Source organism: Chenopodium quinoa, unplaced genomic scaffold (genome assembly GCF_001683475.1).
Source record: "Chenopodium quinoa cultivar QQ74 unplaced genomic scaffold, ASM168347v1, whole genome shotgun sequence".
Taxonomy (NCBI): Eukaryota; Viridiplantae; Streptophyta; class Magnoliopsida; order Caryophyllales; family Amaranthaceae; genus Chenopodium; species Chenopodium quinoa.
The window spans coordinates 9,942,863-9,967,935 of NW_018745684.1; the positions used below are offsets into that span (position 1 = coordinate 9,942,863).

The window sequence follows — 25,073 nt, forward strand, 5'->3', positions numbered from 1 at the left end:
GCTATTTACAACCACGAATATTTCGGAGGAAATGACATGGCATTCAAAAAATCCTCGAGTTCAAGGAATTATGGCACACCCAAGTGAAAGTGAAGCCTGGAAACACCTCGATAGTTGCTTTCCAGAGTTTGCCTCCGAGCCTCGTAATGTTTGGCTTGGCTTGTGTACAGATGGTTTTGCTCCTCATGGCAAGTTTGGGGGACAATATTCTTGTTGGCCTGTCATTTTGACCCCTTACAACCTGCCTCCCTCAATGTGTATGAAAAGACAATTTATGTTCCTTTCGTTGCTCGTTCCGGGTCCTAAAAACCCTAAGGGCAACTTGGATGTGTACATGCAACAGTTGATAGAGGAGCTGAAACAGTTGTGGGAAGTTGGTGCGCATACGTACGATATTTCCACGAAACAGAATTTCTATCTTTGAGCAGCCATCCTATGGACCGTTAGTGACTTCCCGGCTTATGGTATGTTGTCCGGTTGGGCCACTGATGAGTGACATTTATGTCACTCCTAGGGTAGTCTTTTCTAGTAGTTTTAGCAATAATTAGTTCATTCTAGTGTCCTTTTGTTATGTTTTGCCTAATTTATGTAGTCTACCTATGTGTTGTGCAATGTGTTTTTATATGGTTTATGTAGTCTTTACTCCCCTCCTTCGTTTTATTATGCTTTGCCTTCCTATTTTGTAATTGCAGATTATTGCTGGTGGTTCGGATTGAGAAGGAACTAGAGCAAGGATCGAAGATATTGCACCAGCGGTTTGGCGCGGGCGAGCAACACCAGTAGCGGTCGCGCCACTTTGCGAGCGGGCGCGCCTCTTCCTGGCGCGGGCGCGCGCTGAGCTAGCCTAATCCCTTGATACCCATTTTGGAGCGGGCTCGCTTAATCTGGAGCGGCCGCGCCACCACCTAGAGCGCGGGCGCGCCTATCTACTGCGATCCGTAACCTAAAATCTGATTAAAACAGCAAGGAGGAAGGAGAGAGAGCGGCAACAGACATTAGAATAGTTTTCAGCAAAAAAAAACTCTCTCTTAGTTAGCACCCTAGTTCATTAAATTAGTTGATTTAGTTTTAGAAACTCTCAAATCTAATCATTGTAGAAGCAAATTTCAAGATTCATTTTCAGATTTTCAACATTTTGAAACTTCAATAGTAACTTCTTTCACTTGTCTTTCATTATTTTCTGATTTTATTTTTATATTGAAAGTCACTTGAGTCTTTCTCAATCTTGATATATTGTTGTTGCATGTTAGCTTTATCCATAGTGAATCACTTTTCCCCAATTTTAGAATACTTATAATCCAAACTTGGAATTCTGCATGTTACTCACAATGAATTGTGAGTAGTCCTCTTGGCTAGGGGTTGGGTGAAACTCAACCTAATGGTGATTATGTGAGTTTGGGAGTGATTTTGATGACGGATCGCGATTAAATTGGATTATATGGGATTGCTTGTTAGTTCTTCATGATAAGAGTAATTAACCTAGATTATTGAACTTGGTGGCATGAAATGTTTGGTTCGACATGGAAATGTGAGTTGAATGTTTCATTACCTATTGCAATGTGATTATGTATCTTTTGTTGCTAAGTTAATGAGGGATCTAAGCTTAGTGATTTGAGTTGTTTTCATATCGTTTGATGTTGGTCTTGCATGTGGTCTTTGCTATTCCATCATCCCTATTCCTCCCTATTTGCCTAATTGCTATTGGTTGAGTGAATCCCATTCCCCTAGTGTTTTAATCCCTTGAGTTCAACCCTTAGTTGTAGTTTGTTAGTTAATCACCACTTATACCTTGATTTGGATTTAGCTTGAGTGTTAAGATTATTTAGCAATTGATTCCCGTTCTCCGTGGACCGAACCCTTGCTTGCCATTGTATTTGTTTGAGTGAGGTGTTTGTTATAAATGTGTTTGAATGAGCCTAGATTGTGCAACCGATTTAGCGCTTGTCAGCCACATCTGGTAAGAAAGCTTGTCCATATTGCATGGACAAAAGCAAAGCATTTTGGCTAGAACATGGTTGTAAGGTTTCTTGGTTTGATTGCCACTGCCAGTATCTTTCGACAGATCACCCTTTTCGGAATAGTAGAACTGCGTTCTGCAGAAACAAAGTCGAAAAGGGTGCACCTCCACACATTATGTCAGGAGAGGAACTGTGGGAATGTGTGAAAGACATTCCGAAGGCTACAGATAGGCCCGAGTCACTTCAACGCCTTAAAAAAGAAAAGAAGGGGTGGTTCAAGCAAAGCATACTGTGGGAGCTTCCGTATTGGAAGCATCTGCTTATTCGTCACAACCTAGATGTCATGCACATTGAAAAGAACTTCTTTGATCAGTTAATTCACACTGTAATGGATGTGAAAAAGCATATCTGTGACACGCCATCCGCTCGAAATGACATTGCCAAATATTGTAAACGTCCGCAGCTTCATCTTCAGGAGGATGATAGAGGAAAAGAGTTCATGCCAAGGGCTCCATTTGCTCTTGACAAGGCTCAGAGAAAAGTTTTGTGTGAGTGGGTTAAACAGTTGCGATTTCCCGATGGTTACGCCTCCAATTTGAGCAGATGCGTGGATATGCAAGCATTTAAGCTACACGGAATGAAAAGCCATGATTGTCACGTGTTCATGGAGAGGTTGTTGCCTACTGCTCTGAGGGAATTGCTCCCTTGCTATGTTTGGAATGCTATAACAGAGATCAGCCAATTCTTTCGCGATTTGTGTTGCTATACAACATCGATTAGTGACATGGAGCGATTGGAGAAAAACATAGCTGAGATCCTGTGCAAGCTTGAGAAGGTCTTCCCCCCTGCATTCTTTAACTCCATGGAGCATTTACCCATTCATTTGCCATATGAGGGGAAGTTATGTGGCCCTGTTCAATATAGATGGATGTATCCGTTCGAAAGGTAAATCAAAGACCCATGCACATCCTATTTCTTATATCAAATTCAATGTCATGTCGTGTTTATACATTTACATAACTATGATTGCAGGTTCCTCAATCATTTGAAACGAAAAATTGGAAATAAGGCTCGAGTTGAAGGATCCATTTGCAATGCTTATCTCACCGAAGAGATAGCAAACTTCTGCGGTAACTACTTTCAGGCGACGGTTGACACTAAAACACGAGATCTCGGTCGAAATGTGAATGCCGACGTGGACTCCACAGTGGATGAAGCTGAAATTCCAGAGTTGTTCACGGAGGATAGAGGTCGTGTATCAAATGAGGGCAAAACTCGGTATTTAGATGAAAAAGAACTCGAGTGCGCTCATCTGTTCGTGTTACGAAACACCGGCATTCTTGGTGAATACGAAAGGTATAATATAGTTTAGGAATGAAGTTTAGTTGGATGATATTATCAACTAAAATGATTACAATGTTGATTTACATTAACTTTGGCCTCGTAGGTTATGACAACGTATAATAGACATGTTATGATAAAGAAAAGGTTCATTTGGTTAGAAATGTAGAAAATAGGCAAGGAATAGGTCATATAGGCCTCATTTGGTTCTATTTGGGTCCAAATCGTTCATAAAACTTAGGGAGTTGGTTTTATTTGAGATTTCAAGGCATGTACATCTATAACAACGTATAATAGACATGTTATGACAAAAAAAGGTTCATTTGGTTAGAAATGTAGAAAATAGGCAAGGAATAGATCATATAGGCCTTAGTTGGTTGTATTTTGTTCAGAATTATGATTTTAACTTACATATGTGTGCACCTTTTCATATGTGTATCTTGTAGGAGGCCTACCAGAAGAAATTTGAAGAAGCAAGCACCCAAGGGATTCGGAAGAGTCCAAATGAGTTGTACTGGGAAACTGTAGGTGGTCGCAACAAGAAGGGTCGTGTGAAGGGACTTGGCCAAGGTGCAGAGCTGTATTATGGCGACAGGAAGGGTTCCAAGTCTTCCCAGCAGTACACACCTTCCTTTCTTTCCCAAAATGCAGGATTAGATGGACCAGAGGGTGGAGTAGAGGTTGGAGGAGAGGGTGCAAGCTATGCAGAGTGAAATGGAAGTCGAGATGGAGACTCAATTGGCCGAAATAGAAAGGAGAAACCAAGAGAGGTATGAAGAAATGATGCGTCGATTCTCCAGCAACGACCCATGTTCCAACATTCCACATCAGCGTCAAGACCCCACGAACGACCCGGGTAGCGGCGGTGCAAGGCAAGGTACTCCGGCTGTAGCTTAGCATTTGTGTATATAGTTTGTAAATGTATTTAGATTTAGATTATGTTGTATAGTTGCACAAAATGTATACATTATTATAAATAAATATATAAAAATATTTTCGTAATTAAATCGTCAATTCAAAGTTATCTTAAATTAGGTGCAGGATATTAAATTAATTCATTTAATTTTTGCTAAATAAACAGGATAATTCCGACGGATTTTTCGTCGGAACATATACCACTGCGACGAAATTTTTCGTCGGAACATAAACCTTTCCGACAGAAAAATTCGTCGGAGGGTTATATGTTCCGACGGAACTTTTCGTCGAAAGATAGAAGCTTCCGACGAAAAATTCCGTCGGAACTTATAACCTTCCGACGAAAATTTCCGTTGGAAGCTTATACAATTCCGACGAAATTTTCCGTCGGAAGCTCATATTTTCCGACGGATTCCAATTCGTCGGAAGATTGCGACGGACTCTCGTTTAAATTCAAATCCAAGTCCGACAGAAATAAATCCGTCGGAGATTCTGTCGGAATTGGGTCTTCCGACGGAATTTTCCTCGAAAAACTTCTATTTTCCTACGAGGTGTATTGCGACAGACGTGTTCCGACGGAATTTCGTCGGAAAGCCATATTCCGACGGATTATTCGATGTTTTCGACGGTAAATTTCCATCGGAATCCAGTTGTTTTCTTGTAGTGTTTCTTACCAAAACAGCCATGACTAAGGACTGTGACCACCCACCACCGCCAGCTTCACCTCCTCCATCGACGGAGTTTTACCCGACTCTGTCTGTCAATAACATCAATAACGCAATTCCTTTGATTCTTGATCGGGAAAAGGTACAATATTCTAATTGGGTGGAATTGTTTGATGTTCATTGCCACGCTTTTAATGTTCTTGATCATATCGATCCGAACACCCCAAGACCGTCTGATATTTCTGAATCCCTATGGCTGCGTCTTGACTCCATTATTAAACAATGGATATATGGCACTATTTCAGTTGATCTCTTGGAAACCGTCTTATGTCGTGGAGACTTTGCTAAAAAAATTTGGAATAAGTTGAAAGACCTATTCCAAGATAACAAGAACACAAGAGCTGTTTACCTTGAAAACCAATTCAATTCCTTTCACTTGTCTAATTTTTCGGACGTTTCTTCCTACTGTCAGCAGCTAAAGAACTTGAAGGATCAATTGGCCGCGGTAGACCAGCCGGTGTCAGAGCAGAAACTTGTTATTCGCCTCGTATCGGGGCTTGTTCACATCGATTTTGATACGGTGGCTACAATCATCCAACAAACTGAACCTCTTCTGTCTTTTGAGACCGCAAGGTCACGAATGCTCCTTAAGGAGTCAAGACGTGCAAATGACCAAGGCAGCCAAGCTACCTCATTCGTGGCGCAAAGCTCGAGTGCCCCCTGCAAACTTCGCCGCACAGCAGTCGAACCAGCCACAACAGCATCAACGCTCTGGTGGCGGCACCGGACCTAGTGTTGGTGGCTGTGGGACCGGCCGTGGTCGGGGAAGGGGAGGTGCAAGTAAAGGCCGTGGTCAGGGTAAGGGGCGTGAGAACAACTAACAACAGCAACAATTCTCTAATGCTCCTAATCCCCAACAAAATTGGGTTTCATCTCAATCCCAACAATGGGGCCAATGCAGCAGCCTCAACAATGGGCCTCAGCACCATGTCCATATCCTCAGCAAGCAAGACCAGTTGGGAAACCACCAAGGCCTAATCCAGGGGTACAATATTATCCTCAACAGGCCTATGCAATGCAATACCCAATTTATCAAGCTGCTCCTCTATCCTTCGGGCCACCTATGACACCAACTGAATTGGGTAATTCGTTTGCAACTATGACACTACCGTAAGACAACTCATGGTATGTGGATTCGGGTGCGACTTTTCACATGACCAATATTTCAGGTAAGCCCTTGATTAATTTGAGCACTAATAATCATATTTTAGTTGGTAATGGTAGTCGCATTCTAGTAACAGGTTATGGTCACACTACTTTGCCTTACTCAAAACCCCCTTTAGCATTACTTGATGTTTTATTAGCACCTCAAATCGTTAAAAATCTTATCTATGTTCGAAAATTCACCTCAGATAACTCCGTGTCTATTGAATTTGATCCTTTTGGTTTTTCTTGTGAAGGATCTACGTACAGGGAAAATAATAACGATATGCAATAGTTCGGGGGACTTATATCCTGTGACCACCAACACCAATCCATCTACATGTCTCGCCACTTCACTCACTGCTATTGCCTCACCCTCTTGGCATGATCGTCTAGGACACCCAGGAGATTCAGCTTTAAGCTTTCTTAGGTCTAGAAATTTAATCACTTGTACTAAGGAGCATGACTCTATTTTTTGTGTTTCATGTTAATTAGGAAAACATGTTTGTTTACCCTTTTATGATTCAAATAGTACTACTTCTACTGCTTTTGAAATAATACATGCCGATTTGTGGACCTCTCCTATTCGTAGTACTAATGGTCATAAATATTATTTGGTGTTATTGAATGATTTTACACATTTCGTATGGACTATCCCACTTAAATTCAAATCCCAAGCTTTCCAATCTTTTTTGAATTTTAGACAATATGTTGCCACTCAATTCGAACGACCCATAAAATCATTTCAAAGTGATCATGGTAGGGAGTTTAACAATGATTAGTTCAAATTGTTTTATGTCACTAATGGATTAGTCTTTCGTTTTTCTTGTCCACCCACCTTATCCCAAAATGGGAAGGTCGAACGCATGATTCGTTCTTTAAACAATGTATCTCGCACTCTTCTCATTCATGCCTCACTCCCGCCTTCCTATTGGGTCCATTCCCTTGAAACGACAACCTACCTTCTTAACATCTTACCCACAAAAGCTCTTTCACATAGTACACCCGCTCAAGCTTTGTTTCGGGTAACACCCTCTTATGATCATATTCGGGTTTTTGGTTGTCTATGTTTTCCTAATCTATCGGCTACGACTCCTCACAAGTTATCTCCAAGGTCCACCCCATCTGTTTTTTGGGATATCCCCGCAAACCATGGGTTACAAGTGTCTTGACCTTTCAACAAACAAGATCATTATTTCTCGACATGTAACGTTTGATGAGTCTCAATTTCCTTTTCAAAATCGAAATCAATTTCGAAATTCTGATTACATTTTTCTTGAAGCCACAGACCCAAGCCCGCTCCTCTCTCCCTTGTGGCCACGTCCCAATCATCACGTGGGCCAGCCCACCCCACATGAAACTCCTCAGCACTCCCCTTTATAGGCGGATCAGTCCATACCGCAGGACCCTCGCGGCCCACCCTCTCCTTCCGCAGCCCACCTACGGACTGATCTGCCTCCATCACCAAATCAGCCCATTTTTCCCCCACCTTCCAGCCCACAATCTAATACTACTCCCTCTAATTTTATGTGGACACACCAACAACCCCCTCCAACTATTGGGCCTTCCTCCCCTAACCAGCCCATTACTCCACCATCACATAACACAACCTATACACCCCCTCCATTACGTGGTATATTGCCAATTCGGCCTACCCACACTACAAGAAAACAACTTGATTCCGACGGAAAACATCCGTTGGAAACATCAGAAATTTCGTCGAAAAATGGTCTTCCGACGGAATTCTATCGGAATTAGTCTGTCGCAAAACCCGTTGTAGGAAATTTGACCTTTTCTAATTCTGTCGGAAGCCTAGTTTCCGATGGAATTTTCGACGGATTTAATTCTATTGGCGCTTTTTTGACTTTAATTGAAAATCCATCGCAATTTTCCGACAGAAATTTCCGTCGGAGTTGGAGAGGTTTCCGATGGAAAATTCCGTCGGAAAAGGTATATTCCGACGGAAAATTCCGTCGGAAGAGGTATATTCCGACGGAAAATTCCATCGAACAAGTCAATAATAAAAATAAAAAAAAACCAGCCCCACCCCTAACCCTTACCGCACCAGATCCACCCTGTCCAAACCCCCCCCACCCCACCCACCCTGTCCCAAACCTCCCCCACCCCACCCACCCACCTGACTCAATCTCCCCCACCCACCTCTGACCAGACCCCCACCCTATCGAGCCACCAGCAACCCACCTAACCAACCTCCTAACCCACCCACCCAGAAAAACGAAACAAAAAAAAAATATTACCAAATCGAAAAAAAACGTAAAAAATTCACTATTATCCGACTAAAACGTAAAATCTGACTACAAAAAATCACCAAATAAAAACGTAAAATCCGACTACAAAAATTACCAAACAAACAAGATCTAAACCAGTAGATCTGAATTTCAATTAAAAAAAAAACGACAATTCACTATTATCATTACAAATATCTAATAAATTTGTAAACTACAATTTTCAATTACAAAAATAATTAACTATAATCATAAATGTTCAAAAACAAAACAAGATCTACAATTTAACCTTATCTAAAACTAGATCTACAAAAAAAACCTTGGTGTTGTAATTTTAATTCCGTCGAAAATGTAATTTTCCGTCGGAATCTTCCGACAGATTTTAATTCTGTCGGAAATGTAATTTTCCGACGAAATATTCCGTCGGAATATTCCGAAGGATTTTAATTCCGTCAGAAATTAAAATTTCCGACGGAATATTCCGTTGGAATCTTCCTACGGATGTAAATTCCGTCGGAAAACCATTATATTCCAACGGATTTTTATTCCGTCGGAAATTTCCAATGGAATATCCGACGAAATGAAAATTCGTCGGAATTTCTGACTTTTCCGACGGAATTCCGTTTCTGTCAGAAACAGTCCGTCGGAAATCGACTTATTTCTAGTAGTGCCAACCACCATCTCCTTCACCTCGTGTTACACGGAGTTAACACGGAATTTTTAAACCCAACCCCTATAACTCTGCAAATATGACCATCACTTCTCATAAATCACCGCTCCCTAAGTCATATAAAATATCTCTTAATGACCCTAATTGGAATGCGGCAATGCAAGATGAATATAATGCTCTTATTAAAACAGGGACTTAGGATCTGGTACCCAGGCCTACGGGGGTGAATATTGTTAATTGTATGTGGTAATTTAAATACAAGTACACGTCTAATGGTGACCTTGAAAGGCACAAAGCTCGTCTTGTATGTGATGGCAGGTCGCAGGAAGTTGGTGTGGATTGTGATGAGACTCTCAGTCCGGTAGTTAAATCGGCCACTATTCGTATTGTTCTAAGTTTAGCTATGGCTAAAAAGTGGTCGATTCATCAATTAGATGTTAAAAATGCCTTCTTACATGGTGACTTACAGGAAACTGTTTATATGCATTAACCCAGGGTTTGTTGATTGGCGTGCACCCTCATTTGTTTGCCGGCTCCGAAGGGCTCTTTATGGTTTGAAACAAGCTCCTAGAGCTTGTTACCAGCGATTTGCGAACTTTCTGATCAAATTGGGTTTTATCATTACTAAAAGTGACAACTCTCTCTTTACTTTCCGGCAGGGTGATGATATGACATATTTACTTCTATATGTTGATGATAATATTTTAGCTACCTCATCTGACAGGTTGCGTGCAGAGATTATATCTTAGTTACAAACTGAGTTCCCTATGACTGATTTGGGTCCTATGAGCTACTTTTTAGGGATTGCGGTGACCCGTACTCCTTCTTGTTTGCTATTTTCACAGGAAAAGTATGCAGAGGAGATTTTAGAGCGTGCGGGTATGGGCTCTTGTAAACCTGCAGCTACTCCAGGCCAGTTGACATTAAGTCAAAACTTAATGCAGATGCAGGACCACCTTTTCGGGATCCTACTTTGTATTGCAGTTTAGCAGGTGCTCTTCAGTATCTCACCTTCACTAGGCCAGATATTGCCTATGCGGTACAACAGGTGTGTCTTTTTATGCATGATCCCCGGGAATCTCATTATGATGCATTGAAACGCATTCTGCATTATGTTCAGGGTACCATTGATCATGGCTTACATTTATATCCATCTGCTTCTCATCGTTTGATTACTTACACTGACGCTGACTGGGGAGGTTGTCCCGATACCCGTCGTTCCTCATCGGATTATTGCTGCTTTCTTGGGGACAACCTCATTTCTTGGTCATCTAAGCGTCAACATACATTATCTAAATCGAGTGCAGAAGCAGAATATCGAGGCGTCGCTAATGTTGTCTTTGAGGCATGTTGGTACCGTAATCTCTTACTTGAGTTACATTGCCCTCTTCGACTGGCTACTATTGTCTATTGTAATGATGTTAGTGCTACCTATCTTTCTGGAAACCCGGTACAACACCAACGCACCAAACATGTGGAGATGGATATTCATTTTGTTCGAGAAAAGGTTGCTTTGGGAGAAGTTCGGGTTCTACATGTTCCTTCTAGATATCAGTTTGCGGACATTTTCACGAAAGGCTTACCACGGGAGTTATTTTTGGATTTTAGATCCACTCTTAGTGTACGACCTCCTCCCGCTATGACTGCGGGGGTATGATAGCTATTATAGTTATGATAATATTTGTCGCAGATTAGGATAATAATTGTATATATTTTGTATCCTTATCGTACAAGGTTTACGATATTTGTAAAACTCTAAATATATATTGATCAATGGTACACACTCCATATTGAGGATTTTTCCCGAAATCTTACAAACTTAAAGATATAATGCTACATCTTTATTTTTACAGTTCGTCACTTTTTCGTGTAAAAAGAATTAGACGTACTCTTGCCTAAGTTTAGTATTCTTAAAAGGGATTCTTCTCAGAACTGTAAGAATATGAAGCTGTAATTTACTGCTTATGGGAGCAAATCTCGTAGATAATAATTCTTAAAACCATTTCTATTCAGATCTAGCTCTTTTTACCTTAAATCCCCCCCCCCCAAATTTGGCTCTACGACCCTATTTGGGAAAACTAGCGGTAGCGGGTAGTTTTTAGCGGTCGAGTAGCGGGTAGCTGTTAGGATAGAGAGTAGTCATCAATTACTCTCTCCATTTTTAAATACTTGCTCCACTTTCTATATTCGATCGTTTTTAAATACTTGCTCTATTTCCTTATTTGGAAAGCTTTTACAATATTTAATTCATTTATCTTAACTAGTGGACCCAACATAAATTATATTTTATTTATTTCATATTCTCCCTCATCCAATTCCCTCAACTAATTTTTCTTTTTACAATTTTTTATTTTCCACCTACTCCACTACCTCCATATTTTATTGTTTTCTTTCCAATTTCTCATAACACTCCGCGCATAGACAAATGGAGCAAGTATTTAAAAACGGAAGGAGTAATAGTGGGTAGAGGTTAGTTGTCAAAATAACGGTTGATAGTATGAGTGTTTGGCAAAATTAGCAGTTGTAATACTAAAATATATTAATTATCATATAAATTGTTAAAAAAAAGTAAGCAAAAATTTAAAAAACGCTATCCGCTACTCTTAAACGCTACTATTTTTAACGTTTGAGAAAAGCTACCTAAACGCTACCTCTACCTCTAACAGCTACCTTGCCAAACACTGTTATTTTTCGAACCCTCGATAGTTCTGAACAAAGAACTATGCCGGTTTTCAAGATCGGAGCTATCAACCACTCAGCCATCTCTCCAACATAAGTCAATTTCTATTTTATTCTTATTCCCCCGAATAGAACATGGTTCTATGAGCTGATACCATCCAAAATTGTCAAAAAATTTTAGGTGTAAGTTGATAGGGTGATCCATTTATCTGTATATTATATATAAATGATCTATCATGCCCATTTAAGTACTTAATTTAATTATTAATTACTAATTTCCCAGCAGTTCCATCTTGGAATAAAGCGGTAATAAATGATATTATATAGAATCAATGAATTCCATGGTAATAGTCTAAAATCCCTCCGTGATACATTTATTACTTTATAGTACAATGACTGATAAGAGGATCAAATGGTATATAGTTTGTTTGTTGATAGCTTGGAGGATTATACGTATGACTATAGCTTTTCAATTGGCTGTTTTTGCATTAATTGCTACTTCATCAATCTTATTAATTAGCGTACCCGTTGTATTTGCTTCTCCCGACGGTTGGTTAAGTAACAAAAATTTTGTATTTTCTGGTGGTTATCCTTAATTCTCTAATCTCTTGAACCTATTTGTTCCAGATCCAAAAATGACCCCTCCCCCGAATTTGAATTCTTTTGGGTTGTGAGATACAGTAAAATTTAATCAATATAACAATAAAATTAAAAAGTTCCCCAAAAGACAAACAAAACAAATAACGAAAACAAAAAAATTAGAGGGAGGGGTCAAACCGAAATTTCTTCAAATTCAATGAAGTGAATCAAATAAATAAAGAAATTAAGAATTTAATTGGAATCAACTTGAAGTGAGTATCTGGTCCGACTCTACACAAATATCATCAAGACATATATTATATATCTATGCCTATGCAGGGACATATTCCTTCTCAAGAAGGAAAAAATGCGGATATAGTCGAATGGTAAAATTTCTCTTTGCCAAGGAGAAGTCGCGGGTTCGATTCCCGCTATCCGCTCAAGGGAAAGTAAATTTATTTACTATGATAAAGAATTTGGTTATAGTTATAGTCGATTCCAATAGCGTAGTAATTCTATCCTTCGCGTTCTTTTATTTTCTCACTTCCCCAAAAAGAAAACCGAATAAATCTGAATTTTAATTAATTTCAATATTTTTAGTATTTTACTTAGTTAATTTACTAGTTAACAGATTCAAACCTAAAATTTTGGACAAAATTCAAATTTTGCGGAGACAGGATTTGAACCCGTGACCTCAAGGTTATGAGCCTTGCGAGCTACCAAACTGCTCTACCCCGCGTCTAAAAAAAGTTGGGAACGAATGGACAAACAAAAAAGGAATGTGCCCTCTACCCTATCTGTACAAATAGAATACCCCATTTGTACAGAATGGTAAAGGGTCTATCTATGATCCATGATGATCATAGAAATGAAAATCTTTTTTTATGCTTACCAACTCGATCTTGTTGCCCCTGGCAACAAACATGTATGAACCATTTCACGAAGGATATGTCCGGATAACCCAAAGTGTCGATAGTTAGCTCTCGGTCTTCCGGTCAAAAAACAACGTCGATGGAGACGCGTAGGTGCACTATTATGTGGTAGAGATTGTAACTTTCCATGAATATCCCATTTATCACTCAACGATGCTACTTTGCTTATTTCTTCTTTTGAGGATCGACGAATCAAATGATATTTTTGTTCCAAATTCTTCTTCTTCTTCTCCCGCTGAATCAAACTTTTCCTTACCATAATGGTTCAGTTCCTATTAGTATCAATGATACAAGTTGGATCCTAGATGTAAAAGTGTATAATAAAGGGGGTTGCCTTCTCCATCCAAAGAAATGAGATTCTCGTGAAGGCAACACAAAAATTAACCAAATTTGCCGGATGTAGAGGCAATCAAGAAAAAGCCGCATATGTGAATATATAACCTACGGAAAATTGAGCTAATCCAACTAATCTTGCTTGTACAATGGAAAGAGCCACTGGCTTATCTCTCCATCGAATTAAATTGGCCAAAGGTGTGCGTTCATGAGCCCATGCTAAAGTTTCAATCAACTCCTGCCAATATCCACGCCACGAAATTAAGAACATAAATCTCGTAGCCCAAATAAGATGTCCAAATAAGAACATCCACACCCAAACCGATAAAATATTCATACCAAATGGATTATATCCATTGATAAGATGTGAAGAGTTTAACCATAGATAATCTCTTAACCATCCCATCAAATAAGTGGAAGATTCATTAAATTGTGACACATTACCCTGCCATAACGTGATGTGTTTCCAATGCTAATAAAAGGTAACCACCCAATGGTATTTAACATCCAGAAAACTGCAAATAAAATGCATCCCAAGCCGAAATTATCACAAGTACCGCCTCGTCCTGGACCATTGCAAGGAAAACTATAACCGAAATCCTTTTTATCTGGAATTAACTTTGAACCGCGTGCATCTAAAGCACCTTTTACTAAGATCAATGTAGTTGTATGTAAACCTAGAGCAATAACATGATGAACCAAAAAGTCTCCCGGCCCTATTGTTAAGAATAGGGAATTACTACTCTCATTAACAGCATTTAACCAGCCAGGCAACCATATACTTCGCCCCGCATTGAATGCCGGGCCACTTGTTGAGGATAAAATTACATCGAACCCATATGAAGTTTTCCCATGAGCAGATTGTATCCATTGAGAAAATATGGGTTCGATCAAAATTTGTTTTTCTGGAGTACCGAAAGCTAGCATGACATCATTATGAACATAAAGACCCAAGGTATGGAACCCTAAAAAGAGGCTGGCCCAACTTAAATGGCATATGATAGCTTCTTTATGGTCTAACATTCTTGCCAATACATTATCTTCATTCTGTTCCAGATTGTAATCTCTAATGAAAAATATAGCTCCATGAGCAAAAGCTCCTGTCATAATGAATCCTGCAATGTATTGGTGATGCGTATATAAGGCAGCTTGAGTAGTAAAGTCTTGTGCTATGAACGCATAAGCAGGTAAAGAGTACATGTGTTGGGCGACTAAGGAAGTTATAACCCCTAAAGAGGCTAGAGCAAGTCCTAATTGAAAATGAATCGAATTGTTGATTGTGTCATAAAGACCCTTATGCCCGCGTCCCAATCGCCCCCCTGGACGAATATGTGCTTCTAAAAGATCTTTCATACTGTGCCCAATCCCAAAGTTTGTTCTATACATATGACCGGCAACAAGAAAAATAAATGCAATAGCTAAATGATGATGAGCAATATCAGTTAACCATAAACTTTGCGTTTGTGGATGAAATCCCCCAAGAAGGGTTAGAATGGCAGTTCCCGCTCCTTGGGAGGTACCAAATAAATGACTGCTTGAATCGGGGTTTTGAGCATAAAGATTCCAGTGACCTGTAAAAAGGGGCCCTAATCCTTGAGGATGTGGTAATACGTTTAAGAAATTATTCCATCGAACGGACTCTCCCCTGGCTGCAGGAATAGCAACATGAACTAAATGTCCTGTCCAAGCCTAGGAACTTACGCCGAAGAGTCCCGACACGTGATGGTTGAGACGGGATTCGGCATTTTTGAACCACGAAACGCTCGGTTTCCATTTTGGTTGTAGGTGTAACCAACCCCCTAGTAAAGATAGAAAGAAAGAAATAATAGAAAAAGAGCTCCAGTATAAAGATCTTGATTAGTGCGTAAACTGATTGTATACCACCACTGATAAACACCAGAATAAGCGATATTCACTGGGCCAAGAGCGCCCCCCTGAGTAAAAGCTTCCACTGCCGGTTGACCAAAATGAGGATCACAAATTGCATGAGCAATAGGTCTTACGTGTAAAGGGTCCTGTACCCATGACTCAAATTTCCTTGCCAAGCTACATGAAACAGATTTCCGGAAGTCCACAGAAAAATGATTTCTAATTGCCCAAAGTGAGAAGCAAAAATATTCTGATAAAGACGTTCTTCAGTAATATCATCATGACTCTCGAAGTCATGTGCGGTAGCAATACCAAACCAAATACGACGAGTAGTGGGGTCTCGAGCTAAGCCTTGGCTAAACCTTGGAAATCTTAATGCCATAATGCTTTTCAAATCCTCCTAGCCATTATCCTATTGCAATAATTCTTGCTAAGAAGAACGCCCATGTTGTGGCAATTCCACCCAGAAGGTAATGAGTTACTCGTACAACACGTCCTTGTATAATGCTCAATTCTAGTAGTATTTTGACTGGTCAAAACGCTAATCGCTATATCAAACGCTACCACCAAATAGGGCATACTAGTGAGTAGTGATTGCTTTGTAGTAATAATTCTTTTTTTTTTTTGATAGATAAGGAGAAGATGTCCTACCTGATTAGAGCCTCTCACAGATTAAAAGTGAGGATTTAGGGTAAAAGAATACCTACTTCCCAAATTGCAGTAAAGAGTTAAAGACCATCCTAGGTTTAGCATTACCAATAAACAAGAAAAAAATATAAAATTATTTATTTTACTGTTATCATATGGTATACCAAGTCCTTCCCTTAATAAAACCTTAATGATTGACACGATGATCAAAGCTGATTAGACAAACATAACATAAACAAAAAAAATTAAAAAAATAATAAAAAAAGATATGAGTAATAGTTATAGTAAAAATAATAATTATGACATATTGGGTTAATTAATTACCTAAAAAAAGTGGATACATTATACACGTATTACAAAGAAATTCAATAAGGAAATTAATAAGAAACTATTACCACAATAATAGATTTGATACAATCATACAACTAATCACAACCTATCATATAGCCAGCAAGTAAGTCATCAATCTATTAAAACTTTCTATATTTGTTTGTTAAATCAACTCTTTTTAATCCTATAAATATATTACACGCACTCTTTTTTTCATGCTTCATTACCAATAATTTATGAATTTCATAGAATCAATTAATCATCAAAACATCATGAGGATGACGAAGCATGGGAAGAGGGAGTCAGCAAGGCGCTTGAGGGAGCGGGCGAGAGCACTCGAGGCCGAAGTCATGCGGCTAAGAGCAGAAGTTACAAGGCTCGAACACGAAAAAGAGGAAGCGGATAAACTAATAATTTACCTGTATTCATTGTTGTGCAATAATGTCAGTTGTCAAGAGCATTTGGTGGTTGAAGTTGCGAAAGCGGTTGAGAATACAAGGCAGACCGAGGAAGATATGGACAAGATTGAAAGAATGATACATGATTTGGAAGAAGTGGTGTCTAAAATTATGGTTTCTATGGCTAAGGCTAGGAGTATCAAAAGTGGTGTCTAAAATTATGGTTTTTAGTAGATTAATATTTATTAGTAGGAAATTACTATTGTTTTTAATAGATTAATGTTAAGTATTAGTCAATTTATCATGTTTTTAGCAGGTAAGAAATAAATAAAATTTTGAGTTGGTCTTTTGATGCATATTATTATCGTGGTACAGATGGAAGTGTCAAATTTTGTGGATGCAAAAAAAATAATAGTAATAGTTTGTTGTTCATTGTTTAGGGTAACGAACTTTTACTCTAAGTTATTAGATGCAATAGTTTGACTTTTTAACAATTTACGTGTCATATTTATTTCTTTTTATCAATATCGTGGTATAAATAAAAGGTTAGTAATATGTAAGATGTATTTAAATTAATCTTAATGTATATTTTAACTATATTAATTTTTTTAAACAACATTTACAAGTTTATAGTTTGAGGTATAGATATTGATAATTAAAATTGTGCATCAACAATTGTACTAATGAACCTGATGTATTTAACATAGAAAGAAAGGAATAACTTGCTTTGGGGTAACTAAAATCTTTAAGATTTTAAGTACTTGTACATAAATTAATACTCGTAAGAAATTTTATAAGGAATATGTTTTGTAAAAGGGTAATAAGTGATTATGCATATAATGAGTGATTTTAGATTTCATATAAAGACAACTTTATTTGTAAATACATATGCAACTTTTTTTTTTGTTTAAATATATGAAACTTTGTTTTGTATTAATATAAGCTTTGAGTATTTTGTTAACGGGTAATTTTTTTTTTTTTTTTTTTTTTTTTGTCAATCTATTGTATATTTGAGAGAATTTTAACATGCATCTAACAATGTTTGATCTTGGAACACATGTTACCTTCGTTTTTTATAATTATATTACAGCAAAGGACATTATTTGTGAAACATAAAACGAATCTTTCATAGCAAATAATAAATAACCCAGGTAGTAATAGATCGAAATAAAGTGTATTATTAAATAGATTTAAGAAACTAAAAGAAATATAACACTTACAATAATAAAGTAAATTTCTAATTCTAATCACAAAAAATAACCTAACATCAGCATTTCAACATCTAGCACTCTAGCATTAATAGCGGTATGTAACGTGCTGACTTATTTGCCTAAGTCCCCTCGCACGCGGTCCAATAGTCGACAACACCCGTCAGTCTCCCAGTCAGGACTCCCCCTTGTTTTGCTTGGCTAAGTGTGCTACGAGTTTGACTAAATAAGAGAATAAAGATGCTCACAAGATATTTCAAAGGAAAGCTTTGATTACTTGAGAAAACTTTACAGCTTGAAGGTGTTGGTTGAAATGTACAAATGAATGGGATGACCTATTTATAGGCATCCAAGCTCCTACCCTAGGATTCTAGAGAATTCCTAACCTCCTCCAATGGAGGGTTCTAGACTACAACTCTCCACTATTCTCTAGAACATTCCCACCTCCAAAGGAACATACATACAAGGAGGTTCCACACTCTTCCTAAGTCTTGAATACCCAAGACCACCCTAGAACATTCTAGAACGTACGCTACTTATGTACATAGAAGACCCTAGAAGCTCCTACTATGTACAAGATGACCTTTGAATATTCTAGAGACATCCCCTCTAGAATACTCCCTCTAAAGAACTCTTTAGAGAAGCCCGGAACTTTCTAGAAGCATCTCGCGTTTTCCGTACTCCTTGCTGCCCGAACTCATACTTCGGGACCTCCTCTTGGAAAACCGACACCACCATGGTCTTCCTTGGCCCAAAATATGATGGACTCCTAAATTTAAGCCCATTTGGAGCCCATAAGCCCGTCCAGATGGCCCATTATTGTGTTACTATCAAGTGGGTGTTCACTAGAAATACAAGGCTACAACACTATAAAGCTCTATAGGGGGAAGTGCTTAGCTGAGCACCAAGGCAAGCCCCCTAGCCCCGATTGTTGCCTTGTAGCCTAATGACCCTTTTGATGCCCATCCTTGGTAAGGTGGACGACCCGTGACATTCTCCCCCACCCAAGTCCTTGCCGACCTCGGCAAGATCGACCCTTGGAGTACGTGCCCGCGACCCGGTTTAGCGCACCACTCGTCCCTTTGATGCTTTTGTGCGTCGCTGCAACATCCCTCCTTTGGACTCCACACTTGAGCCCCTTGTCCCATACACGAGACACACCTTGATGCCTCACCCTTGGCACCGAGTTTTCGAACCTTCGTCGGACCGACCCTTGACGCTTATGGCCCAGCACCCACCATGGTTTCAAGGAAGTGAGCCTTGCACCAAATTCCTCGTCCTTTGCAAGCTGAATCTCATGCTTGCACCCATTGTGTGTGATGGTCATCACACCTTGCCCCATAATGACGGCGTGACGCTGTTAATGAACTCCATCCCCAACACCACATCCTCGTCATCCATGTCGGCTATCAATAAGTCGACCTTTCCCTTCCACTTTCCCAAGTGGATATGGACTTTCCACGCTTTCAAATGCAACGGCGTGGACTCGGCGTTGACGACCTTCATTTCTCCGCCTCCCTTGGTGAACTTTATGCCTAGGTCCTTAGCTTCCCTTAAGCTCAAGAAGTTGTGTGAAGCCCCCGAGTCCACAAGCAACCTAGCATAACACCCGTTCACCTCTCCATTGACGAATACCAAGTTGCCTTGTTGCTTGACGCTCGCCTCTTCATTTATCGAGTGTGCCTCTCCCTTGGGCACTTCATCCCCGACTACCCCAGCATTTAGGAGCTGCATGTTGGCTAGTTGGGGCTTCTCCCCCAACACCATAGCTCCCATCCTCATCTCAGGTGCGGACTACGATCCTCACCCATGTTGGAGATTATGGCACTCAATTTCTATCATTGTGGGAAACTGCGAGCCATGTGCGGCCCTCCGCACAACCAACAAGAGAATGGATTGCAAGACTTACCCTCTTCGTTGCGACTATCCCCTTTAGATTGAGCCTTGTCCTTGCCATATGCGTCGTGCTTGGCCCTCGGTTGGAGTGATGCTTCCTCCCTCTCATGGCCGCTCTCCTCGACCACCTTGCCCTTGTCGCGCCTCGACCCACTTGAAACTTCGACCAAGGACTCCGCCACAACAATGCCTTCTGCAAGAGTATTGACACCACATTTCCTTAACTCTTTCTCGACCCACCTTTGTAAGCCATCCATGAAAAAGATGAGGCGAGTCTTTTCCTCCATGTCGGGGAACTCGAGCATGAGTGACAAGTATGCACTGATGTAGTCCCGAATCAACCCTGTTTGCCTTAGACCACGTAGCTTCTTCATAGCTAGCTCCTCGACATTCTCTGGGTAGAATTGTCTCTTCAAGTCCTTCTTGAACTCGTCCCACCTTGCGATCGAGCATAATCCCTTCCCGATGTCTTCTTGTCGCTTCCTCAACCGATGGATAGCATCGTCCGATAAATACATCGTGGTGGCGCGAATTTTGGAAGCATCGTCCTCCACGTGCATGGCCTCAAAGTATCTTTCAATACTCCACAAGAAGTTGTCAAGAGCTTTGAAGTCACGCTTCCCCTCGAATCTTGGCGGCTCCGAAACTTTCATCCTTGGTCCCAACCCTTGTATGGCCCACCCAGCCACTTCCGCCCTACATAGAGCCACATCACCCTTGAGTGACTCTACTTGCTCCTTCATTGCTAGGAGCTGCCCCAAGAAGGCTTCTTGGAATTTGTCCAGGTCTCCCCTATTCGCGTCAGCCACTTGAGAGACAAGCTCATGAGCCGCCTCCTTGGCTCCCGATGCCGCTGACTCAGCCCCTACCTCCAAGACTTGGATGCGGCTATCGATACCCCGCACCATATCCTTGGCAAGAGTCTTCACCGCTTCGATGTCTTGCCCCATTGTCGGGGTGAGCTCCTTCATCCCCTCGACGTCGTCGGAGATAGCCCCGATACTACCCTCCAACTTAGCAATGCGACCATCCAACTACGCGGTCGATTGCTTCTTCTTCTTTGAACGCCTCCTCGGCGACCCCCGATTAACCAACACTCTCCTTATGTTGTAATGATGCCATCGCAACCCCTGATTTCCTACTTCAGCACTTCGTCCACACAACAGCTAGCACCCAACGTAACAGATCCCCCTACGATCAACCTGACTTGATACCACTTGTCACGTGCTGACTTATTTTCCTAAGTCCCCTCGCACGCGGTCCAATAGTCGACAACACCCGTTAGTCACCTAGTCAGGACTCCCCCTTGTTATGCTAGGCTAAGTGTGCTACGAGTTTGACTAAGTAAGAGAAGAAAGATGCTCACAAGAGATTTCAAAGGAAAGCTTTGATTACTTGAGAGAACTTTACAATTTGAAGGTGTTGGCTGAAATGTACAAATGAATGGGATGACCTATTTATAGGCATCCAAGCTCCTACCTTAGGATTCTAGAGAATTCCTAACCTCCTCAAATGGAGGGTTCTAGACTAAAATTCTCCATTACACTCTAGAACGTTCCCACCTCCAAAGGAACATACATACAAGGAGGTTCCGCACTCTTCCTTAGTCTAGAATGCCCAAGATCACCCTAGAACATTCTAGAACGTACACTACTTATGTACATACATAGAAGACCCTAGAAGCTCCTACTATGTACAAGATGACCCTTAAACATTCTAAAGACATCCCCTCTAGAATACTCCCTCAAAAGAACTCTTAAGAAAAGCCCAGAACCTTTTAGAAGCATCTCGCATTTTTCGGACTCCTTGCTGCCCAAACTCATACTTTGAGACCTCCTTTTGGAAAACCGACACCACCATTGTCTTCCTTGGCCCAAAATATGTTGGAATCCTACAATTGAGCCCATTAGCCAGTCCAAATGCCTTATTATTGTGTTACTGTCAAGTGGGTGTTCACTAGAAATACAAGGCTACATCAATATAAAGCTCTATAGGGGGATGTGCTTAGCTGAGCCCCAAGGCAAACCCCCTAGCCCTGATTGTTGCCTTGCTGTCTAGTGACCGTCTTGACGCCAATCCTTGGTAAGGGAGACGACCTGTGACAGTTAGCTCCAACAATATATCTTTTTTTATTTTAAAATAATTTCATTATTCCAGTTAAAAAATTCATTATTAATATTTTAAAATAATTAGCAGTTTAATTTTCATAGGGGATTTTGCATATTCCTAAACATTATCGGTATCTTTGCTTATATTAAAATAATTTCATTAATAATATCTTTGTTTATATTAAAAAAAATTTAATATTAATAAAATGAGTTAACTACATATTAGGCCCTCAATTCTTACTATATTCACTCTTTGGAAACTGATTTTTTTTTTTCACTCTTTGGGTACTCTAACCCTAATTCCGACCAAGCCACTAACTCACCGTTAACCTAAGGTAATTAAATATTAATTATTTTTAATCAAAAGCCAATACTGCATTAAATTAGGTATTTTTTTTATTTTGTTTTATTTTTGTTTTTTTTCAAAGTAGCTATTAAAGGCTATTATAACAATAACATAACAGCAACAAAAAAAAATTCTAAAAATATTAGGATTTTTTTAGAAAATAACATCACAAAAAAGTCACGATTTTGATTATAATACTAAATTTTATTTTATTTTTTTATTATAACACCACAAAAAAACTAAAATTTTTGTTTCACCACCACCTAACAGATTCTTGGATGGAATCCGTTAGTAGGGTCCACAACAAGCACATGTCAATAACCTATTGGTTATAAAAATAAAAATAAAAAGAAAAATTAACTCTAAACCCGAGTTAAGCTAACATACGATCCCTAAACTATACCATTAGTTGCACATTTGGTCCCTCATTTATGAAAGGAGGCAAATTAGTCCCTCCGTCACCCTTGGCTCACCATTTCTGGTGGAGCAACATCTGAGTCAACAAAGTTTATGGATGTTTGTTGCCAACTAAGCCAAAGTTCAGGGACTTCTGTGGTTGACTCGGCATTAGTTTAGGGACTACACTTCATTTTTTGCCAAAAGATTAGGGACCTGCATGCTTACATGGACATTTTAAGTTGAAAAAAAGGTAGTCTGAAGTTTAGGGGCTCTGCATTAATTTTGAAGGATTGTAATAGCAAAAAAAAAAAAAAAAAAAAAAAAAAAATTCCAAAATACTTTAAAAAACTAGCTGTTACACACAAAAGTGGCTATATATATTGTTGTTGGTAGCCATTAAAATCATCAGAAAATTAAGCAAAAAACCTTCCAACAAATAAAAAAACAACTGCTGTAGTAACGAAGGAAGCTCCCGTCAAGGTATCTGCAATAAAATTAGTAATTAAGGTAATTTGGAGTTATACAAAATTAGAAGATTTAAGCAATATTAATATGTTTGTTAATGACAGGAAATGTCTAGACTTAGCAGTGGATCAAGTGGAAGTGGTCAAAGGTGTCATTGTGGGCTACAGTTTCAAAGACAAGGTCATGGACCAAAGATAACCCGGGTAGAAGGTTTATAGCCTATCCTGACTATGATGCTAAATGTAATAGAAGGGGGTGCAAGTATTTCAAGTGGGTAGATGTGGAAGATCAAACTGATTGGCAAAAAGAAGTAATATTAGGACTAATGGAAGATAAAAGAAGGTTGACTGTTGATGTTGAGGAACAAAAGAAGAGGATGAATGAGGCAACTAAGTATGCAAGGAAGATGCAATCAGATTACATGATGTTGAAACTGAAAAGAGACAAGGGTTCAGGTGGCTATAAGTATGAATTTTGGGGTGTAGTTATTGTAATAGCAGTAGTTTGGTGTTGGTATTTGTTTAAGAGAGTAGGAAAGTGATGTAATCATATGTAGTAAAAGTAAAACCAGCAATTATGTAATGAAATGATAATTTAATTTAATAAAGTTGTGGATTAACCTTAGGTTTTCTTCTTTGTTAGCTCCTGTTGCTTTTCCTTTGCTAATCCTTGCATGCTTGACTTGAGATTGTCTGTTGTGGTTGAGATGCATACTCTGACTGTGACTGTGACATGGGATACTCTTGGGAGAAAGCATATATAGTTTGTTCACCTTCATTATCGGAATAAAATTATGCTTGTCTTTATCTTTGTTGATTGCTTGGCTGTATTCAAATATTTATAAATAGAGTTAAAATTGCAGATTTAAAAAGATGATGTAATGGGCATAAATAAATAGGGTAGTTGGTACTTACAGTAGCAATTCTTTGGAATCCATTAGGGTAGGTGTAAATTCCTATTCCGTTGTTGTGCATGGGGACTGTGTTGGGAGTTTACCTAGGTTGTGTCTTGTTCTGATGATGAGCAAATCCACCAACATTTGATTCTCTTGGGGCATTCTTGCAGGTTTTTTTTTATTGTGCTCTTGCACTCCACACAAACTGCATGCAAGTCATTGCAACCCCTGTATTCCTCAGTTTCCCTTTTTCAGTCACTTCCCGAACACTGTGATTTCTCTTTGTCTTAGGTCTGTGATTGAACTTTTTCAGTGGAGAGGGAATGAATGTGTTATGTGAAGTAGGCCACTCCTGTGGACCATTTAGGGGTTCAAGCAAAAACTAGTATGCATTTGCATACGTTGATTTTCTAAAATATTCACTCACATACTCTTCAGGTTTATCAACCTTCTACCAAATGGCAACCTAGGTTGCATCGAAACGGACACAGACACGGGTACGATACGGACACGGCAAAACGACAATCTTAAAATAGGGGACACGGCTATCGCAAATAACAAGACAAATAATATATCAAAAAAACGAGATTTTGACAACCTATTCAACAAAACACTTAATAATTAACCTTAAAACAAGTCATTTACCGTAGCTAAATAATATTCTCCTAATTCACATCAATAATGTGCTATGAAATGTATTTTGAAGGCGTTCGTATTATAACTCTTACCTTTTTCTCTCATACTTTACCTTAACTTTCTAATTAAAAATGTTAAAAAGATGAGGTGACATATCAAAATGCAAACTAGATCGTATCATAGTAGGATACGATTTGTCTCAAAGTGTCTAAATATATTAAAAAACCGGATGTAGTTTTTATATGTGTCCGTCGTGTGTCGAACAAGAGTCAGTGTCCGACACGGTGTCGGACACGGACACGGCTGTTGGACGAAGTGTCTGTGCATCCTAGTATTGGCAACTATGTCATGTTT

General features: G+C 39.4%; 1 protein-coding gene and 2 non-coding genes across 3 annotated transcripts; 2 read left to right on the plus strand and 1 right to left on the minus strand.

The window, feature by feature from the left end:
• The first annotated feature begins 9,765 nt into the window (after positions 1-9,765).
• On the plus strand, positions 9,766-10,655 carry LOC110718059 (uncharacterized mitochondrial protein AtMg00810-like). The gene is made up of 2 exons (XM_021896863.1): positions 9,766-9,877; positions 9,943-10,655. The coding sequence occupies exons 1-2, from the start codon at positions 9,766-9,768 to the stop codon at positions 10,653-10,655; spliced, it is 825 nt and encodes a 274-aa protein (XP_021752555.1).
• A 1,970-nt stretch (positions 10,656-12,625) lies between these two features.
• On the plus strand, positions 12,626-12,696 carry TRNAG-GCC. Its single transcript has one exon. It is a non-coding gene; the product is annotated as a tRNA-Gly (tRNA).
• A 225-nt stretch (positions 12,697-12,921) lies between these two features.
• TRNAM-CAU lies at positions 12,922-12,995 on the minus strand. The gene has a single exon. It is a non-coding gene; the product is annotated as a tRNA-Met (tRNA).
• Between the last annotated feature and the right edge of the window lie 12,078 nt (positions 12,996-25,073).

Excerpts from the sequence above, each read along its gene's own strand:
- LOC110718059 (XM_021896863.1), top strand. The coding sequence starts at position 9,766 with ATGACTGATTTGGGTCCTATGAGCTACTTTTTAGGGATTGCGGTGACC. Across the intron at positions 9,878-9,942 it reads GGAGATTTTAGAGCGTGCGG|ATGCAGGACCACCTTTTCGG; the intron begins GTATGGGCTCTT and ends AACTTAATGCAG.